Here is a 20,714-nt window from a genome sequence, read left to right on the forward strand (position 1 = left end):
CTGAGCACAAGCTAAATTTACAGTGCAGCTCTAAGGTGACACTTATGTCGCCTTGCAGGTTGGCCAGTAAAACAGATTTACCAATATTACATTACTGCTACTGAGTCCTTACGTTTTCAGCTCTTCATCGCATACAGTATGTGATCTGTTTATTTGGTAGAACAAAAACTTTCTCATTAGCTGGAGTGTCTTTATGCTAGTGTGTTTTAGCACAGTGCACACCCCAACCTAAATGCCAGTGTCAGTGCTGACGTGTGTCTAGCTGCACTGCAATCAGTGCTTCAGAGTGACGATTTTAAATCTATTGAGATTCTCTGCAAATGTTGGCCAGGCCCCTTTAATTGAAGGATTTGGCCTTTATAAGACATTTAATTGACAAATGGTACAGCGATGTAATTAGAGTCTGCAATCAGAGGTCAAATTTGTGTGCTTTTCTCGCTCTCTGTGGGTGGGAGACAGCCATCTATCACAAGCCGATCTGTGTGTGCGTGTTAATGATTTAGGGTCTCTGCGGGATACTGAGAGGAGGACTTGGCACGTGGCAACGAGAGGTCAGCAGTGACAGACGCAGACCAGCAGATGTTGGCGAAAAGGGAGGAGGAGGGACAATGAAGGGGGGCTCAGACGGGAGGAGAAGAGAGACACAGGGAAGAGGATTGGCAGTGGGAAGAATTGTGGGAGGAGAGGAGTGGCAAGGGTGGTGCCGGATTGATGGATGGATGAGCAGAGATAGACGAGATGTGGAGCACAGAGAGAGGGAGGAGAGGGTTGAGATGGAGGGCTGGAGAAAGGGGCAGAGAAGTGGAAGAGGGGAGGAAGGTGGAGACGTGGATTCAGCTGAGATCAAGTTGAAACATCACTTGTACACAAACTAAGCCAGTGTCAGAAAGAGATTTTTTTTTAAACGCTCTCTAAGTAGAAAATGCTCATTTAGTGTAAACAAGAATCGTTGACATATGATTGTCATGTGATCTCAGGCCTCTTATTGTCATGTGACATATTTTTGAGAACTCTGGCATGCTGACACACTCCTTTCCTTTAAAATTAACAAACACCCCCTCAAAAACTGTGAAATTCAGTTTTGGGGGGAAACTGGTAGAGCTGCTGGCTTAAGTGGGTTATAAAAGCTGAGTAAGAGTGAGAATACTAGTGCACGTGGAAAATGTTGCACATTTAAGCGAGGTTTTCAGATGTGTCTGCATTAGCGAAGACGTGGCCTGTCTGAAGCTGTATATTGTGCAGAGAGTGAGGGGCATGCATGATACCCAGTGACAGTGTAATTGAAGCGCCTGACAGAGAGAGAAAACTACATGTGTGCCTGCAAAGTGAGACTGTGACTCACTTAGAGAGCTTTCCCATAATCAAACAAGACAGGGAAAGGTTTTGTTTTAATGGAGAGAGAGAGAGCGAGAGAAAGAAATGAAAGCAGCAGTCGCTGTCTGTCCCTCCTGCTGTCTCCTTTTACCAACATTGATTGTGCAGCCAGGCTGAATTAATGCCTACCTGCTGTACTCAGATGGCCAGCATCTGTATTGATGTGTGTGTGTGTGTGTGTTTGTAAGAGGGAGAAGAGAGGAGTGCCTGTGTGTTTCAGTGAGCCTTTCTTATGTGTTCACACAGTTCGACAGCTGAAGGTTGGTGTTCTTCTCTTCTCGTGAAATGTCTTCACAGGCAGAGAAAAATGAGCACAACCCTTTTTTATTAGGCACTGCTCCTTTAAGGGGCTCTTACAGGGTGGGGACTGGGGTTTAGTGTAAAGGTGACAATTAAGATTAGATTTGGGTTTAATAAAGTTACATTAAGGTGAGCATAATGCTAAGATAAGTAAAAAAAACAATAAATAGATGATAATTAAAAAAGATGCTTAATAAAATCAACTATAAAGGCTATGTACATTATCAACAAGGTATAAAAATATTGCCTTGTGGATTCACGGTGGATTTTGAATTGCACGAGTAGAACATGAATAATATATATAATATAAATATATTAGTAGTATTATTTAGAGGCATTTTTAGATTGCAGTTTAGATTTAGGCATAAACATTTCAACACTTTGGGAAATATGGTCGTTTACTTTTAGAGCGAGAGGTAGATGAGAGGATCGATACCACTCTGGGTCAGTTAAGTTTAGCATGGAGAGTGGAAACAGGGAAAACCACTAGCCTGGCTCTGTCCAAAGGTAGCAAAATCTCCCTACCAGCACCTCTAAAGCTCACTAATTAACATGCGATGTCTCTTTTGTTTAATCCTTATAAAAACCCAAGTGTAAAACGGAAATGTTGTGGTTGTATGATGGGTTATGGTAGGGACTATTTCTTGGCTGGGTGTGGTGGCTTGGACTCTCTGATGTGCCTGGCATACTCATGCTGAAGTCAAGACCCCAACAAATCATGATGCCAAGAAATAGTCCAGAACGTAATCCCCATAAAAGCACAAATGGGCGTCGATTGGCAAGAAAGTTGAATAACCATGTTTCCCAAAATACCAAACTATCCTCTCATTTTGAAGTAAAAGCAGGTTTAGGTCAGGGTAGCTAATTACCTCACAAGTATAGGAACATAAGTGTTTGTGTGTATTTGGGTCAACATGTGACAACAACAGCTGATTGTTTGAGCGCAAAATCAGCCAATGTGTCCCTCATCATCCCTCTTTCACTGCTACATCGTCCAAACCACCCATGTTCCTGTCTCTCAGCCATCTGGACACAGAATACGACCATCTACTGTGTCTTTTTTTTTTTTTTTTTTTTTTTTTAGCTCTCCTCTTTCTCTCCCTCTAACTGTCCTCACCCTTCACCCCGAGGCTGCACGTTTCAGATCCCTCGTTCCTCCCACTTCCTTTCTTCTTTACTCCTGATCTCTCCTGCCATCCATCCGCCTGTCCGTCTATCTGTCCCTCCCTCTCTGACGATCCTTCTCCCCTGGGCCGCGTGGACAGTTGGACGGCTTTGTGTTCGACACGTGTGTTGGCAGGAGGTGGCACATGCACACACATACACACGCACACGTACACACCCACAAATGCACGTGCACACACACTTCCAGTTTCCATTGTCAGCAAGCTGCTCAGCTGTGAGGCCCCTAGCCCTAATTCTGTGTGTGTGTGGGGTGAGGACAGGGCCCCCATTGTCCTGCAGATTAACTCTCACACACACAATCACACACACACACACACTCTCCCCAGACCCCATGGGGTCCCTTAAGTGTGAATGTGCCTTGAGGCAGAAAATCAGGGGGCAATTTACAGCAGGGTCCACCGGAGAAGATGGGGGATGTACCGCAGGTTCAGTCTTCCGTTTGAAGCTTTAATGTCAGAGTGTGTCTTTGGTCACTTATGCAGAATGATCAAAGTGAGTCTGAATCCCTTTATGAGAGAGTACAATAACCTAAAAAAGTATATAAATTTGATTTAGTGTATTTACGTGAGGACACGGACGCTCAGGTGCAGAAAACGTAGTATTGACTTCATCAGGGAACATGCCCCCTTAAATGTATTTTACACACAGTGTGTTATTTCAGCAATGCTGGACAACACAATCAATTTTGGTGATCACTGGTTTGAAGCAAAGCCTCCCAAAGATAAAACCCGGAAAAGCCTCTAATCTATCAGAATTAGGGGGCTGAGTTTGTGGGTTTGTATTTTACATACAAATTAAACTGTAAATTAGCAGCACTAAATTAATGAGCTGAACCCTCATATACTCCAGCCTGTCTATGGGCGCACTTTAAAGCTGATCCTTTACTATCAGTGCAGCATCGCCAGGCCGTGCCTCTTAGTGATATTACAAATATGCCACAATCCTCTTCTTGGACTTGATAGGAACAAAAGTTAATTGGCCATGCTGGTAGAATTTGGTGGGTTACTGCAGCAAACAGGATTACAAAACAGAAGTGGTAAGATTACAAGATTACAGCTACAATTAAGATGCTGCTAACATAAACAACCAAAACTTATTCCTGTGCACACAGCTGCCTAAAATACATTTAAAAAATCCTTATTTTACAGGGAGAACCAGCAGAGAAATATTTCCCCAAACCATTAAACCTGAACTCTGCCTCACAGCAACATGACTTCAGTGGAAACAGAGCCTCAGATTCTTAGCTAGATTTCTAACCTCGCTTCAAAGCCTTCTCCTCCATACCTGTGTGTATTATGTTAAGCCTACAGTGACTGCTTACATTCAGAACCATTGACCTACATCAGCTGGTGTCTAGAATAACAGCGAGTCAGTTAGGAGGTTGAGGTTGGTGTGTGTGCACATGTGTGAACTGTGTGTGTGTGTGTGTGTGTGTGTGTGTGTGTGTGTGTGTGTGTGTGTGTGTGTGTGTCTCCTTCAGGTGATCCGTAGCCGCCAGTGTGTGTTTGTACAGATCTACACATTTCCTCTTTTCCAGCTCTCAGTCTGAATGAGGCCAATTGTCTGGCTTTCATGTGTACACACTTTGTGTGTTTGTACGTGTGCATGTCTTTGTGTGTTTGTGAGCATCTGTGTTGAATATTTGTCAGCTTAGGTCCAAAACATAGACCTTTCACACTTTTGACAAGCCTGTTTTACCTTTTTAACATTTTAAAGAGTTGTGGGCCTGCACCGCAGACTGTACGAAAAGATTGTACAGATTTAAAGCACATATGTTCGTTCGTTAAATATAAGGTCACCCGAAGCCAGAACTTCTGAGATTGTATTTCATGTCTCACAGGTACCTGATGCAACACACCACCACTCACCCCCACCAACGCAGCCACTTCTTGTTGTTTTCATGCAGGAATGATTTTGGTCTGAACTCTTGCCAAGGCTGCAGCTTGCAGCTGGTTAGCTTAGCATAGCAAAGACTGGAAACAGCTAGCCAAATGCATCCATCCAAGTTAAATGCATCCTTGTTGTTAAATGTGGGCATCTGAGAACAAAAATCAGACAAAATCGTGATTAACCGTCCACCAATTCTCTGTTACTACATGTGACATTTGAAGGCCTCTGAAAACATGTGATGTAATGACATGGTAAGGATATAGTGGAAGCGGTGGTGTTGTGGGGAGTTTGGTTCTCTGGTGGTCCCAGCAGCCCTGGGAAAAGGAGGTCTATACAGGAAGTGAGCTGGCTGGGCCTCAGTCCTGCATGACTGCGAGCACTGTAGTCTGCCTCAGCACTGTACATGTACTGTATCTGTAAGTGTGCACATGCTTGCAGGCACACACACACACAGTTTTTCTAGTAGTGAAAAAAAGATGGCCACATGCAAGTACAGTGAGTGAGCAGTGTACATATGATTTTTTTTTTTTAGAGTGGAGGGGGTGCACTCTCGTGCTATTCCAAACTTCCCAAACTTTGTGAATGACTGATGTAGCTGCAGGAAAAGGCTCCAACAACTAAAGGCCAATAAATGGACTTAGTCATCACATCACCTCAGAGCCAAGTTATGCAGTAATGTGGGCAGATACGCAACGTGATGACAGGAAAGAAAAAGGAGCAATAGAGCAGAACAAAGCAGAGCAGGTCCTCCCTCAGACAGTGCTGATGTCATGTGTTAACTGCTAAATGTAGGAAAAAGAAGCTCTGTGTACTCAGCAACAATAATCTAATATTGTGGACAGAGCTGTTCTTTTTAAAGAGTACTTCTCCTCATAGTTGCTACATTATACTGCAAGTGTTAATTATTCAGTGATGTTTGTAGTTTGGTTTTTCATCTTTAACCTTACATATACTTACATGACATGATTGGCATTTTTCACTTTGACACCTGAAACATGTACATGCTCTGCTCGTGCAGTGTTTATGGCATGTGTAGGTGTGTGTGTGTGTGGACATTCGTGTTGGGGTGTGACTCTAACATCGGGGGAACATCGGGGGTTGGTTTGGTTGGCTCGGTGTGAGCTCTTTGTCAGAAAGGGGGAGTCAGGAAGGGGGAGGGAGGGAGATGAAGCGGGTGTTTCTCTCAGCTGCCTGCCGGTCTGGTTGCTGTTGGTAACTTTGCTTGATGAGATCAGAGGGGATCGGCTTTCAGCCCTTCATGTCTCTCTCTCTCCTCTCCGCTCTCCCTCACTCCTCCCGGAAAGACTGAAGAGGAACTGAAACTGGAGTGGGGCTCCAGCGCTGTAGTTGTCAGCAGAGAACATCGTGACGCCGCTGCCTTGGAAACACTCTTCAGAGTTGGAGCGCAAGTGTGTTGGGGGAAGTTGGTGGTTGAGGGGTGGGTGCAAGGAAGGAGTGATAGCCTCGGGACAGATAAGCTCCAGGGAAGGAAAAGAGGGAGGGAACAGTGGTGGGAGGAGGAGGGAGAGGTGGGCAGCTCTCTGAGGAAGGAGGGAGTCTCTCTCTTTCTCTGTCAGAGTCAGACTTGCCGGCTGCTGGTCTCTTCTCCCTCCTGTCTGCTCTGGCTCTCTCTCTCTCTCTCTCCCTCTCTCTCCCTGTGTGCCGGCGGCTGGCTGGAGGAGTTTAGCAGTGTTTTGGCTGCCTGTCTGGATTTGAACATGGACTGAACAGCTACACGCAGCGAGACATGAGGAGAGCCACTGGATATTCACTGTAAGCGACTTGATCTGTTGTACTGTCTACAAGGTGTAGTGTGTCGCCGCTGAAATATGTCTCACTGAAGGAACTGCTACTATTTCAGGAGTGTGTGTGTGTATTTGTGGAAGACATACTGTAGTGTAGCCGACACAGCTGTACACGATGACAATTTATACAGTGATACGGCCTACAATGCACGCCTGAGAGTTGATGTAGCTGTAAGTATGATAAGTGTTTCATTCTGCTTCCATTCAACAAAATGAGTCCACACGCGGCTGCTTCTGTTAACCTTTTGACGACATACTCAACATTTTCTTCTCCAGTGGATGCTACTGTGCACTCAGTCTCTCCTCCTCCTCCTCCTCCCTCCCTCTCTCCCCCTGACTTGCTTATCTTCTGTCGCCTTTAATTCTCTTAATGGTCTCGTGGCCCCAGCTGGCCAGCTGGGATACCCCTGTCTGTGTGTGTGTGTGTGTGTGTGTGTGTGTGTGTGTGTGTGTGTGTGTGTGTCTGCTTTTGTTGGGGAGAGATAGAGTTGAGAGTTCTGGGATAAGCTACCCAAGGATTTCCCCCGCTCACATACAATAATAGGATAGATCCTGCTTTCTATTTTTAAACACACTGTTTGTCTATATGTTACAAACAGCCCTAATCTGACGCCTTGCTCTGCACTGCCTGCAGTAGCTTTTCTCACAGTGTCGTGTTTAGGCAATGGATTGTGGTGGGAAGGTGTATTTGTGTGGTCCATCCTGGGATAGGGAGATAGCAGCTCTCCTTTCTGACTTTATCCTTTTGTTTTGTCAGCTGCTGACCTCTGTTTCTCTCTCTCTCTCTCCTTCTCTTTCATTGTTTGTGTTCTCTTTATTTCTGCCAAATCCATACAGCCTTCCTCCACCGCAGCCTCTGCCTGCTTTTTATAGTCAGTCCCTTGATTTAAATAATCGTTGTCTATCTGCACGGCTTTTTAATGCCCTTCATTTGTTTTTCTCTTTGTTTTTCTGTGTTTCTCTGGTTGCAGTTTGAGAGGAGTGGGGGGTTTCTCAGTATCCCTGTGTTTGTGTGTGTGTGTATGTGTGTGTGTGTGTGTGTGTACATGCTTGTGTGGATGTACTTTTCTCTGTGAAATGTCTTGGCACAGCACCCTTTGTTCCACTTTGCCCACTTTGTACAGAGCAATTTTGGATAATACCATGGTGAGAGAGACAAGTGTTCCGGCAATAAGTGGGTGTGTGTGTGTGTGTGTGTGTGTGTGTGTGTGCGTGTGTGTCACAGATCTAAGGAGCTGTAGTTATTTCCATTATTTGACGATTGTTTGACTAATTGATGAATTAACGTCGATATAATATCAGAAAATAATAAAAATGCTCTTCTAAAGTTACCTGGAGTAGCCAAAGTAAGTAATCTTCAGATTGCTCATACTGTTTGTCCAAAACTCTGTTTTATATCATTGCATATAGTCAGTATGCAATGATACAAAACAGAGAAAACCAGCAAATCTTCACATTCGAGAGCTGGAAACAGCAAAAGTTTGGTATTTTTAGCCATGCAGCGTGGCTCTAGAGATGGCAGTGTCTGCCAGTCCACCAGCGCTCTTCACACTGAATATCTCAACAACTATTGGATGGACTGACATGAAATGTTATACAGATATTCATGGTGCCCATAGTAAGGTCAACCTTTTCCTTGTCTAATTCTTTTTTTTTAAACCAAACACCTGGAAAAAAAAATTATAATCCTCTTCTGTATGTTTATTGACGATTAGTAAACATTTGCACGCTAACACACTAAACTAAGAAGGTCAGCATGATAACATCACCTGATAAACTTCAGCACGTTAGCATTGTCACTTTGAGCATAGTAGCATGCTGATGTTTGCTCTTAGCTTAAAGCACCACTGTGCCTACGCCCCATAGAGCGGCTAGCATGGCTGCATGGCTTCTAGTCTTGTTACTTAATAAACAACTCAGTTACTCATTTATTAGAATTGTTGTTGATCAATTTTCTGCCGGTTGATCAATTAACAAATTAATTTATAATTTCAGCTCTACAAAGAACTCTCAGCTCCTCAGTCGTCCTCTCTTAGCTGTTTAAATCCATCCTGTGAAACCAAACAAAATTTGTGGGCCAGATGCTGTTATAGATGTCGTTTCGTCATGACAGTGTTAAAAAAAATAATTCACGGCTTATGTTTGACTCGTGTGGGTGTGACACGTTTCATCACACTCTTACGCAAATGGTTTGGATGTTAAATGAGTGAGGCAGCAGCAGTGCGTCATATTCAGGCTCACTTTGATTCAGTTTCATTACTGCTGGGGTTGTGAATCTGCCACCTGAATCTACTGCTGCCCCAGAGAGCTTTATGGATGGAACAGCCAAGGCCTTCTGTGTGTGTATGTGTGTGTGTGTGTGTGTATGTATCCATATGTGTGCAAGAGAGAGAGAGATGAATAGGTTTTGCGTAGGTGTCCGTAAAGGAGTGCTCAATCACTGTAGCACTGATAGTCTTCCCTTAGGGCACCATGGATTTTAAGTTGTCACTGCAGACATGAGGAAATATAAGAACTTAGCAGCAGACTGTGTGTGTGTGTGTGTGCTTGCATGTGTGTGTGTGTGTGTTCATCCGTCTTCCGTATTTCAAGCAGTCTCTAAACACGGAATATTATTTATTTCGGCAACTATTTAGTTTCAATTCCTATATCACCAGCAAGGCAAATTCAGTATTTAAGAAAAAGAGTGGGGGAGTTACAGGAGGGAATTTTTTCAGTTCAAGAGCGAAGCAGATTAATGTGAGCAGAGGAGGAAGATGTGGGAGAGGGAACATGATTCATTAGGGAGACAATGACTGGAGGTACTTTGTAACACGTTCAGACTCTGATGGAAGAAAAAAAAGGAGAAGGCCTCTGCTTCTCTGACGAGTGGGAATACAGAAAAGTGATGCATCAGGGAAATTTCACTATAGGCAACCATCAACTTGTGTAGAAAAGTAATTTCTCCCACAATACATGCATAGTTCATTTCATCCGTGTGCGAGGGGCTTTGTGCCCGTCAGTGAGCATGTGTACTAGTTTGGATTTGCTTGTGTTTTGCGAATCCTGCTTTCCCTGTGTGCTGAGCTCGAATTGATTGGCGCATGGTGGACGTGGGGGCATTTGGTGGCAGATAATTTGTACCAATTGAAAGGGTGTCAGCTCTGCTGTCGTCTCCATGGATTTGGAGGTACAGTAAGATGGAGAGACGGGGACTGAGCCAAATGGATAGGGGTACAAAGTAGTGAAAAATGTGGAATAAAAGAAGAGAGTGGAGTAGAGGGGAAAAAGGATAGAAAGTCAGTGAAAATGGAGGAGACAGGCGTGTGAGGACACAGGACAGATAAAAAGTCGAACCTGCAAAGAGAGACAGAGATAAAAGAAAAGTGATATCTCCTTCCACAACTGCCTAATAAGTCCAGAGACGTCTGTATGAGGGCACCACTTCTTCTCATCAGCTGCAAGATGAATTTTAAATCCCAGTGTGGAGCCTGTATTTTGACATCCTGTTAGGAGCCAGACGGTACAGTTTATGTCTAGCTCTGGCATCTTCAGCTACCCAGGGATTCCCTCAGTAGGAATGAATGTCAGCAATGTGGAGAGGACGGTAGTTTGTTTAATCTAGTGGGTACAGCTGTTGCTATGAAGAGTTAGAAAATGAATGTGTGTGTCTGTTTTCCTGCCTGTGTTTGTGTTTTCATGTGAGCTCTGTTTTTATACACTGCGGTGCCCAAGCGTCCCCCCCAGGAGTGGAAAGTGGAAGAAGTGACCACTTTGTGATTCATTTTTCAGCCGTCATGAGAATGAGGCAAAGTCGCTGTAATTCGTCATGACAGTTCAGGTTCAAATGAGGTCGGAGTGCTTTAAAATCAGTTATGTAATGGTGGTTAAAAGAGATATGGCCCAAGTTTAGGCCGTGAAGGAAGGTCTTTGAGTAAAAAGGCAAAACAAGAACACAAGGGTGAGTTAAAGTACTCTGTTGTAATGAGAGACATAAAATTAGTTCGGCCTTTGCCTTTTCTCAAGCTTCAAAATGGGTCCTGGTTATTAGAGCTCTGCTGCTCGCCACTGTGATTTTCAAGCTTGACCAACGAATCAGTGACTGAGCAATTTTTAAATTGAAACACCACCTTATTCTGCACTTACATCAGAATTCACCATGACTAGCATAATTCGAGTTCACAGACTCTTGAAAGGTGAGTCACAAAGTGCATTTTGCACCCGCTGATGTATTTCAGTGCAGACTCATAGCCGTTCCCCCAGAAAAAGACAGACGCTTCAATATTTCAGGAGGAAACTGCTGAATTTCTCATGTGATGACCAAGACAGAAACATACACTTGAAATACTTTCATTCATTAAATGTTTCAGTGCATGGGTGGTCTTTCCCAAATGAATGTCCCCATGTCACAGTGATCTTGGGGGTGGGCCACAGGTATGAACTTGGAAATGGAGTTCTGCTTTGTTGCTCAAGTGAGACTGAACCATTCTTAAAAGAATAGTTTGACATTTTGGGAAATACACTTATTTTGCTATTCTTCAGATGAAAAATCAATGTTCTCTCTGTTCCCAGACGTAATGCTAAGCTAAGCTGACCGGCTGCCGTCTGGAGCCTGATATTGAACAGACAGATATGAGAGTGGTATTGATCTTCTCATCTAGCTCTTAGCAAGAGAGTGAATAGGCGTATTTCCCAAAATGTCAAACTATTCCTTTTAGATATCTTTAAAATATTCATTAACGTGTGACTTGCTAAACGGAGCCTGTTGTTTCCAGACGATAAGTGGTGCCAGACAAAACCTGTTTCTGCTGCTGTCACAGCGTGTACAGGTGGCCGGGATGATAACTTGTGGACCAGCTGATCTAGCATGAAGGGCACATGCACACACGCACGCACATACACACAGGCCAGAGGTTGATGCATGAACTCTAACTGTTAATGCTGACCCTCTGTGGTCTTTTGGATCACCAGTTGTCCTTGATTGACCCTCTGACACACGAATGAGCAACCACACATGTACTGTAAATACTAATGTATTCCGAGTGCCCCGGTAGCCGTGTGGATACAGCACATGGTAGCATGGTTGCAACGTCGCCTGTTCAGACCCAGCAAGGCGACCTTTGTTGCATTAGAGAGTTTTTCTGTCTGCCTTTTCACTGTCACACACAAAAAATGCCAAAAAGATAATGCCAAATCCAACATGTCTTGGAAACTTGGTTTCTGTTAGTCATAAGTTCATATTTGAACACAGTACTTTGGATCCTCTGGGGAGCTTGACATGATTTCTGTGTACAAACCCACAGACATGTCTGGCCTGTTCTCAGAGGGTGGTGCAGTACGAGCGAGAGGTTCCTCAGCAGTTTCCCATCCCTGTGTGTGTGTGTGTTCTGTGCACACACACAGGCGCTGTGTCCTCCTCATACAATGTTACAGACACACACCATCCTCACATACCTGGAGCTTGTTAGTAGTACAGCAGGAGAGGCCAGATGAAGCCTGCCCACACACCAGGTGCACACTGCTGTCTGTCTCTGACTGTCCTGTCCTCTCATGTCTCATCCTTTTCCACTTTTTTTTTTTTACAATGGTTTTAGAATACCACCTATTCCAGTGTGACTCCTCTTTGTCTGATTCTCTACCCATTTTGCTGCACTTCTCTCAGTTCAAATTATTTCTTCTTATTCTGTCAAGTTTACCTATTTTCTCTTTTGGCTCCAGTTATTAGTATGGAAGAATGGTAGAATGAGAGACAGGAAGGTCTTTCATTCTTCCAGATTCCTGCTGATTTTAATCTCCTGTGGAACCCGTTTGTGTTATTTGATGTTTACAAGCAATAACCAATCCATTAGTTGACTGACTAGTTTTATAATCTAAGAATTGTTTAAGTAATTTTTCAAGCAAAAATCCCATTTTTTCTAGTTCCAGCTTCTGAAAGTTGAGGAATTACTGTTTTTGTTTATCTTACATACAGTAAGCTTAATATCTTAGGATTTTAGAGTCTTTGTTGGACTAATGAAGAGATTTGAAGACGTCACCTTTGACACTGGGAAATTGTGATTGACAGTAGTGATTGACGGTAGTATCACTTGCATTTTGCACTGGTGCAGCAGCATGTGAAGCTGTGTCCCCTCCATACCTGTCTGACCCAGCTGACAGTACTGATGAAGGGAGGGAGAACGAATGTGGTCGTTCCTAAATGAGTTGGCTGCAGAAGAAGAGAGAGATGGAGGGAAAGTAAACAACAGATGGCTGAAACATGTTGCTGCTATTCGCAGCAGCAGACGCTGCGCCAGCCCACCACCAGCCTCTTGAGAGGTTACTATGCAACGGCGACCGTGACGACACGGGGTCAGAGATCAAGTGCCTCCTTGATGACAGCCCATAATGCCAGATTGTCATCCACATGCTGTGCCAGACCGGGCCAGCTGAGACACACACACAGAGAGACACACTGAGAGTTTGTACAGTGTTAAACAGTGTTTTCTTTGGCTGAAGTTTGGCAGCGATGACTCTGGAACCTTCCATGCAGTGTCCACCCTTAACCCACCTGCCAGCCGTGATGACACACACTGAGGCAGCTGTCTGTGTGCATGAGTCTGTGTGTGTGCGTGTGTCCGAGCACTGAACCCTCTCATGCTGAGGAGTGAACTGAGTGGTGGCACACATTGGCTGCCAGCTGCCATGACCTCATTCACGGCAAGAGAGACAGAAAGAGAGAAACAGAGAATGGGAAAATGCAAGTGGCCAAAATGAAATGGAGGTGTGTGTGTGTGTGTGTGTGTGTGCATGCATGTGTGTGATCGCACTCTGTGGCGTGGTGGCTGATTGGTTCGATGGGAAGAAAATTTTTGTCTGTATCACCAGTCTTTGGTTAAAAATAAAAACACTGGATTTTTTAAAATTACCTTTACCTTACTTAAATACAAACTGTGTGTTTGTTTAAAATATACTTTTTTAAAGTGTATTTTCAGCTCATTATTATTGACTTTCCACTTCATATTGGATCATGTAAAGATTGAGACAATAAACTAAATAGACACACACCAAAACAACATTAACCAGGATTTCATATAATAATACGGTATAGTCGGCAGTAGAACAAGGTTTAACCCTCTGTGTCCATTTGTTACACTTGCAGTGATGACGCGTGAATAAGCTGAGGTGTGAGACACTCTTACCAGAAGAAGCGTCAGTTCAGTGAACATATAAATGGACGCTGCGACTTGTGGTGGGTGAGGTAAAGACAGGCTGCAGATAGATGAGACATGTAGAGAATTGTGTCATCCACTTCCCTGTCTGCATGAGGTGTGACTGACTCTTTTCCTGTGAACAGGAAGCACCAGCTGCTGTTCCTGGAAGAGATCAGTACGTCAGTGTTACCACACACAACTGCGTGTGTGTGTGTGTGAGATCATCTTTGTGGGCTTCATATGCCAAAATATGGTGTTCAAGACTAATGATTCTTGACTAAAATAGCGATAAATTTCAGACTATGTGAACAAATTAAATAAAACTAAAATTGTTCTATTTGTAAAACTAACTATACCACACTAGTCAAGGTAAAATTTGTATATTTATGGTATTTTTCTAAATTATATGTGTGAACTTGAGATAAGAGATAAAAAGAAAAATCAAAAGAAACAATAGTTGTTTTTTTTCTAGTTCAACATTCATTTAAAAAGCAATGTAAATTGAAGATGAACACAAATTTTAAGCAGTTCCTGATCTATTGTTTTTAACACAGTACCTCCTTTAACCCAAATGACCCAAAACTCACAGTGAATTCAACTGAAACTGAACTAAAAACTACACTAAAACTGTCCTGTCCACACAGTGGAAACTTTGCTGAAAATGACAGAAAAATGGAAAAGACATTCTAAAAATGAAACCGCAATATGGACAGTGGTTATTGCTCACAAGGATTTGGGTTTTATGTAGACGACAGAACAGACAGTGCCTGCTACGGTTACCATGTGAATCACACACTGTACTATCTATAAAGTGGGGATGAGCATAAGTCAAGCTGACTTTTTCAACTTTGTCTCACTAAGGAATGGGGATAAATTATTACCTGGTGTTTTTTTGTTCCTCCTGTTGTGTTAATAATTTTGCAGACTGGGCAATACTCATTAAATTTAAATTACCTAAATGAGAGCGTGTTGGCTTTAAATCTGGGCAATGTTGCACAACTGGGGAATGTTTGCAGGGTTGCATGAATGTATTGGTATTGGCGTATGATTTTGTTGAGAGGACGCAGGATGAGTCAGAGGAAATGTGTGTGCTTGTGTATTTGTGCCAGTGTGTATATATACTTGTTCATCCTGTTCATTGTTTATTCCTTTGAAACAAAGCCACACGAAATCTGTGAAACAAGGAGTTTTGCCAGCCCTTGCCATCAGAGTAATTCTTTCTCTTTCGGTAACTTTCTTTTCTCTCTCAATCATCTCTTTTGTGTTTCTTGTCCTTTTTCTACTTCATCCCTTAGACTATAATTTGCCAAAAACTATTAGCGATTAACAATTTGTGATTACAATATTTTTTCTCTTGTCCCTCTCTCAGCAGGAGTGGCCGTGTCTTTCTGAAGACATTTGTGGCATGAAATCAGATCGCACACATCTTTCATTCATCACCTCCTTCATCTCCCTCCACCACTCTCCAGTTCGGAACTCTCACCTCAGCTCCACTGCATTGATGAGGTAGCGTCACGCTCTACGCAGCGCAGCAGCCAACTGCACAAACACCACCCTCCCCTCTTCCTCCCCCCTCCTTCAGTCAGCCCTTCCATCGCAGCCATGGGACAGAAGATCTCTGGCAGCATTAAATCGGTAGATGGTCGCGGGGAAAGCGGCGGTTCCCCGTCATACCGGCCCTTGGCTCACCGCCGGCAGCACCCTCAACTGAGGGATCCAGATTTCTCCAAACCTCCCAGGCTGGATCTCTTGCTGGACATGCCATGTGCTGGATTGGAGACCCAGCTCCGTCACGCGTGGAACCCTGAAGACCGCTCACTCAACATCTTCATCAAAGAGGAGGATAAACTGACATTTCATCGCCACCCGGTCGCTCAGAGCACGGACTGCATCCGGGGGCGGGTCGGATACACACGGGGTCTCCATGTGTGGAAAGTCCATTGGCCCTCCCGCCAGCGTGGCACCCACGCTGTGGTTGGGGTAGCAACCTCAGAAGCTCCTTTACATTCTGTTGGGTACACGGCGTTGGTAGGGTCTGACTGTGAATCCTGGGGCTGGGATCTGGGACGCAACAGGCTCTACCATGACAGTAAGAACAGGGCACATAGCTCGCTGCCCTCTTACCCTTGTTTCCTGGAGCCGGAGGAGTCATTCACCCTGCCGGACTCTCTGCTAGTGATTCTGGACATGGACGAAGGGACGCTGAGCTTCATGGTGGACGGACAGTATCTAGGAGTCGCATTTAGAGGACTGAAAGGCAAAAAGCTGTATCCTATCGTCAGCGCCGTGTGGGGGCATTGTGAGATATCCATGAAGTACATCAACGGCTTGGACCGTAAGTATCACATACACACACAACACATTATGAGCACGGTTGGGTCTGGAGAGTACTAAGGAGAGTACTCTTCCAACGAGTCTGAGCCATTGTTAGATGGTTGTTAATACAGGAAGCCATCGGGGGTAGCCCAAACGAACTGTGACATGTCACCACTTGTCTTAGGTTGCGGTAAAACTTTCAATTTGTTATGTAACTGTGTAAACTCAGAGATTGTAGACATTCACTTTCTTTGGCAGCAAACAGGGTAAAAGTTACGTTGTTTGGCAACAGTGGCAAGACGGCGAGTTCACGTTTTGCAGTTTTCAAGGGTAATACTAGTTTCTCTAGAGGAGAAGTTGAGGCAGTAGTTCCTCATCATGTGTCATCATCTTATGGTGTGTGGTCAGTTTTCTGTTGGATATTCTTTCACGCTGGACAGAAAAAAGTTATTTGTGATTGTGAATTTGGGTTCTCCACTTAGTTCTACTGAACAACTAGTATCAATGGTAGACGTTTGCAGACCGTTGTTGGCCCTTCTTAAACGATGAAGTGATTGTTAAGTGCATTGTAATACCTTTCAGAGTTAAAAGAACTGACCTTCTGGATGTGAAGTTAATTTTCTCTTTTCCTGTTGGAGCATGGGTCAGAGCTGAGGAAGCACTAACAGATAATTTCCTCATATGTAGTTTTACAAATGGTGCCTGCAGGTGTTCATTCTGCACGTAGTAGTTCCTGATTATAGCAACACTACATCTTGCTGCAGAGATGCATCCAGAGGTTGTTGTGTCAGTGTGATAACAGCTGTGTTTTTCAGTGGTATGAGAGGGAGTTCAGAGACAGCAGTTTGGATGTTATTCTGCCTGCTTCGGGTGTAGGTATTCAAATATGGTAGTTTTTTTTTTCTCAGAAGACTCAGCATTGTGTTTGACTCCCACTGTCTGTCCACATAAGTGTGTTATGAGAGAAGAGACTTTTCCTCCCATCACAGTCTAAACAGAGTGACTCTTTGAACAGCTTGTTAGACGAGCTCTTAGACACACATCATGGACACCTACACGCCACAACCCACACCTTCCAGGAAAGGAAAGTGTGTTATGAAAACATGCTTATGATCTGACTCTGGCCATCTTCCTCCCCCAGTGTTTGCACAACCCCATGGGTCTTATTTGATATCACAACAGGGTGTGTTTTTGTCTGTTACCCTGCAGAAAGCTGAAAGGGAAACCATCTCTCTGTGTAGTTTGTTACGTCTGATTTTTCTTTGCCACATCACCTCAAATTCCTCAGATTTTTCTTAGAAGTTCTCTGCTCTCAAGGGTCATCATGACATCAAGAGCGTATTTCCTAGCCTTTAAGAGATGTCATGAGCCTCATCCTAGCTTTAAATTGGATGTTTTGGTCTTGAAACTGCAGTTGGCCAGCTAGAATATGAATCAGAATGAAACACAAAACACTTGGCGGAATTCAAAGACCTGAATTTCTTAACCTCTGGTTTAAGTCCTGCCTGACTGTTTGTGTGATGTCTGGTAATCTCCTACGCCCATGCTTAGTTCAAAGTACATACTTTGGCTGTTGAAAGCACTTCACCTCAGCCATTTTCCATTTATGGAGCCATCTGCAGGATTTCACGGTGTGTCTGTGTGATGGGCCACCTTGGAGTATATGGGAATATCGAGTCTGTTCAAAGCCCTCGCTTCTGTAAGCATATAGACTTCATGCTGTGAAATGAGGTTTGACTGTTGAAAATGTGCACAGCTTAACGCAGGCAGGAGAGTGAAGGTTGAAAGGCTCATCCTGATAGGTGTATCTTAAGGAATAGGAAAAGAGTGAGTAGGTGGGGAAAAGGAGGCAAGCAGGAGAAATGAGAGGCTGATGCAAAGACGCAAGAAATGTAAAAATACACCTTTGTGATCGAAGCAGAAAACAATTAAATTTTGTTTTGGGGATTGTGTATCATTTCATTCAATAAAGAGTTACACAGAAGAGGAAAAAATACTCTCTGAACCAACAAGCTTGCTAACTAACAGGTCAACAAGTTCACACCGTTTATTCAGAAGATGTAATTGTGTTATCGACTCCTGTCTCATAACTGTCAACAAACCGTTCTTCTTTTGGGAGCAGTTCACACTCTGATGCAGGACAGCTAAATAAAAGTGGATGGTAAAACACAGCTGATATGCTACGATGGCTCCTCTGTTAGGTTTCTAAACTAACCCTAAAATAGGGGTTCTCAAGGTTTTTGATGACTGGGAAACCAATTTAGGGAGCAGGTACATGATTGAGGGCCACACAGGGAAACCCATTAACTTGTCGCAGGATTTGTGATTGGTCTCATAATGGTGTTAAATTTCTTGAGCAATCGTGTTATCTGTCCCCTGAGTTAAAAGTAATAATGAGTTGATCCATCGCACTTCCACGTCAAACTGGCGAGTTATCCAGCAAAACAGCTAACTTAAGCTAGCAGCACTAGCATTCATGATGAAGCATAAATCCCGCGACACTTATGAGGTGACACTAGTTGCCATGCAGCCAGTAACTTTCCACAGTTTGTCTTTCCTAACCTGAAAGATGCTTGTTGGGGGGCACAGTTAAATGTGGGCTGTTAGTATAGGAATAGACTAGATGAATAGCTGATGATTTAAACAGAATGCATGCATTTCATGCCCTCTGAAACAAAATGTTTCAGAGGGCTGAAGAAAAAGTCAGCACAGTGTCCAGACGGCTTGCTGTCGGTCAAGTGCTGATTCACAGTAAGTGTTGCGCAAATTTACTTTGCCCCCACAAGTGAATCCACTGGTTGCAGAATAAATAGATTTTGCTGCAGTATTTAGTCATTTTTAACACTAGCATGACCAGGCCTTAAAACTTTTGTCTCCTGCTACAAATCAAAGTCTAAAAAAGTGCTAAATTATTTAACTATGCGTTCTAAAACTCATAAACAAAATAAATGAAATCTTGTGTGTGTGCTGCGCAGACAGACAGACGAGACAAAGGCTGATTTGAGAGACAGGCCTCAGGTAGGGGAAATCCACTTGGACCACCAAATCTAAAACAATGTTTTTGGTTTCACTTTCCATTCACACATAACCACATTCATGGCTGAGAGGTCTTTTTGGGTTATTAGTGCTCCATTCGTTGCTTTGAATTTGAAACAAAGACTGTGATGAGAGCAATATCTCAAGGTTTCATTCAGGAGGTGAAGTAAATAGCCTCAGGCTGCTCTCTTTGTTGCAGAGGGGGCAAACAGGGTGTGATTACAGTCTGCATAGCGGCTTTGTTCAATATCAGTTTTGAATTGAATTGGCTTGTCTGCCCCGCAGATGACTCGGATAGTGAGAATGAAGTCATAAGTGCTGTCTGCCTGCGAGTGTAGGAGTGTGTGTGAATGGCAAAGCAGCAGTATGTGGTCAACAAACAGTGTACTGCATAGCTGTCTTTTGCTGCTTTCTTCTCTGGTAATTGCTCAGTGCATCATTTGTGAGACGCATGTATGAGTGTGAGTTTAAACCCCAATAACTGTAACATATAAATCTGTTCTGTGTGTTGGTGAGTGTGTGTGTGTGTGTGTGTGTGTCTGGTCATGAAAAATCCTCTTGGTAGTTAGGTAATGACAATCTAACAGGCCTTCCCATGAGAAGCAGCTATTGCGTTGTTTGTGAATTATTGTTGTGAAGGGAAACAACACGACTGCAGGGTATTAAAAAGAGATTTATAGACGCCGTGTCTCCTCACCACAAAGTGTTTGTTTTTCTCATCACTCCGGCACCGCTGCACCACGAGCACTTGATCATCACTTTGCTCCACCTTCACATCATTGCTCCCATTCCTGCAGTAACACAGCACATAACTGGCAAGACATATAACCCACAGCGCCCCAGGCTCATGGTAGTTTTGTGAAGATCACACGAAGCAATCGGGGTCAGATAAGTCTGTGTAATAAGTACTAACGCAAAGAAATGCTGAGCGAGGTTCAAAGTGCATTATCCTGTAAATGTGATGTAAATTATTCATCCTTCTAGTGCTCTGACTTCAAAGAATTTCTCCTCTTCCATCGAGAAGTGAGCAGACCCGTTTGCCAGATAGCGTATATTTCACTTAATTGTTGCTACATTACATAAACATGTGTAACTAATTTATTTTGCTAATTTGAAGCGCACTCTCATCGGCTTCTGTCTAATGCATGTGCGCACAGCTCTGTATTCTCTCTCATCCCGTCTATATAGTTGTACCAATTAGTGGCGCTTTGATTCATGACAATGGGAGCCGTCTTAGCTTCAGCCCTGATATGTGTCACTTCCTCTCTTTTTGCTCCTCTCTTCTCTTTGTACTCAAGCAGACATCACACCAAAGTCCAATGCAAAATCTGGCAGCTTAATGTTGCCTTTCTTATCAGCTAATATACAAACCACCCAGAATATAATTTCAGACCTTTTCTGAGCCATTAGAGGCTACTGCTGGGCCCATGCGACTGTTATCAGTTGGAAACCTTGTAAATTCAATTTGCAGACACTGGTTTTAACTTCAGTAGAAGGATTACATAGTCTCTTTTGACATTAAAGGTTCTTTATGCAACAGCTGTGATATGACTCACCAGCACAAAGCAGTTTAAGCCACAGACAGTTTAGCTGACCAGATGACAGGACCAATCATTACTGTCTCAGAGTCTGTGAGGGA

The 20,714-nt window shown here is 43.6% G+C and overlaps 1 protein-coding gene across 4 annotated transcripts in view; it reads left to right on the top strand.

The window, feature by feature from the left end:
• LOC121615103 (SPRY domain-containing SOCS box protein 4-like) overlaps positions 1–20,714 on the top strand; it is a 72,682-nt gene that overhangs the window by 20,680 nt on the left and 31,288 nt on the right. Inside the window, exons 1-2 of one of the 4 annotated variants that reach the window (XM_041949280.1) lie at positions 6,413–6,522; positions 15,093–16,058. In XM_041949280.1, coding sequence (XP_041805214.1) covers positions 15,326–16,058 — 733 coding nt within the window. In that variant the 5' untranslated portion in view covers positions 6,413–6,522; positions 15,093–15,325. Of the gene's footprint in view, positions 1–6,412; positions 6,523–15,092; positions 16,059–20,714 lie in introns of those variants that run through there. The other 3 variants (XM_041949282.1, XM_041949279.1, XM_041949283.1) reach the window with 3 other exon arrangements.

This window comes from Chelmon rostratus, chromosome 12 (assembly GCF_017976325.1).
Source record: "Chelmon rostratus isolate fCheRos1 chromosome 12, fCheRos1.pri, whole genome shotgun sequence".
NCBI lineage: Eukaryota > Metazoa > Chordata > Actinopteri > Chaetodontiformes > Chaetodontidae > Chelmon > Chelmon rostratus.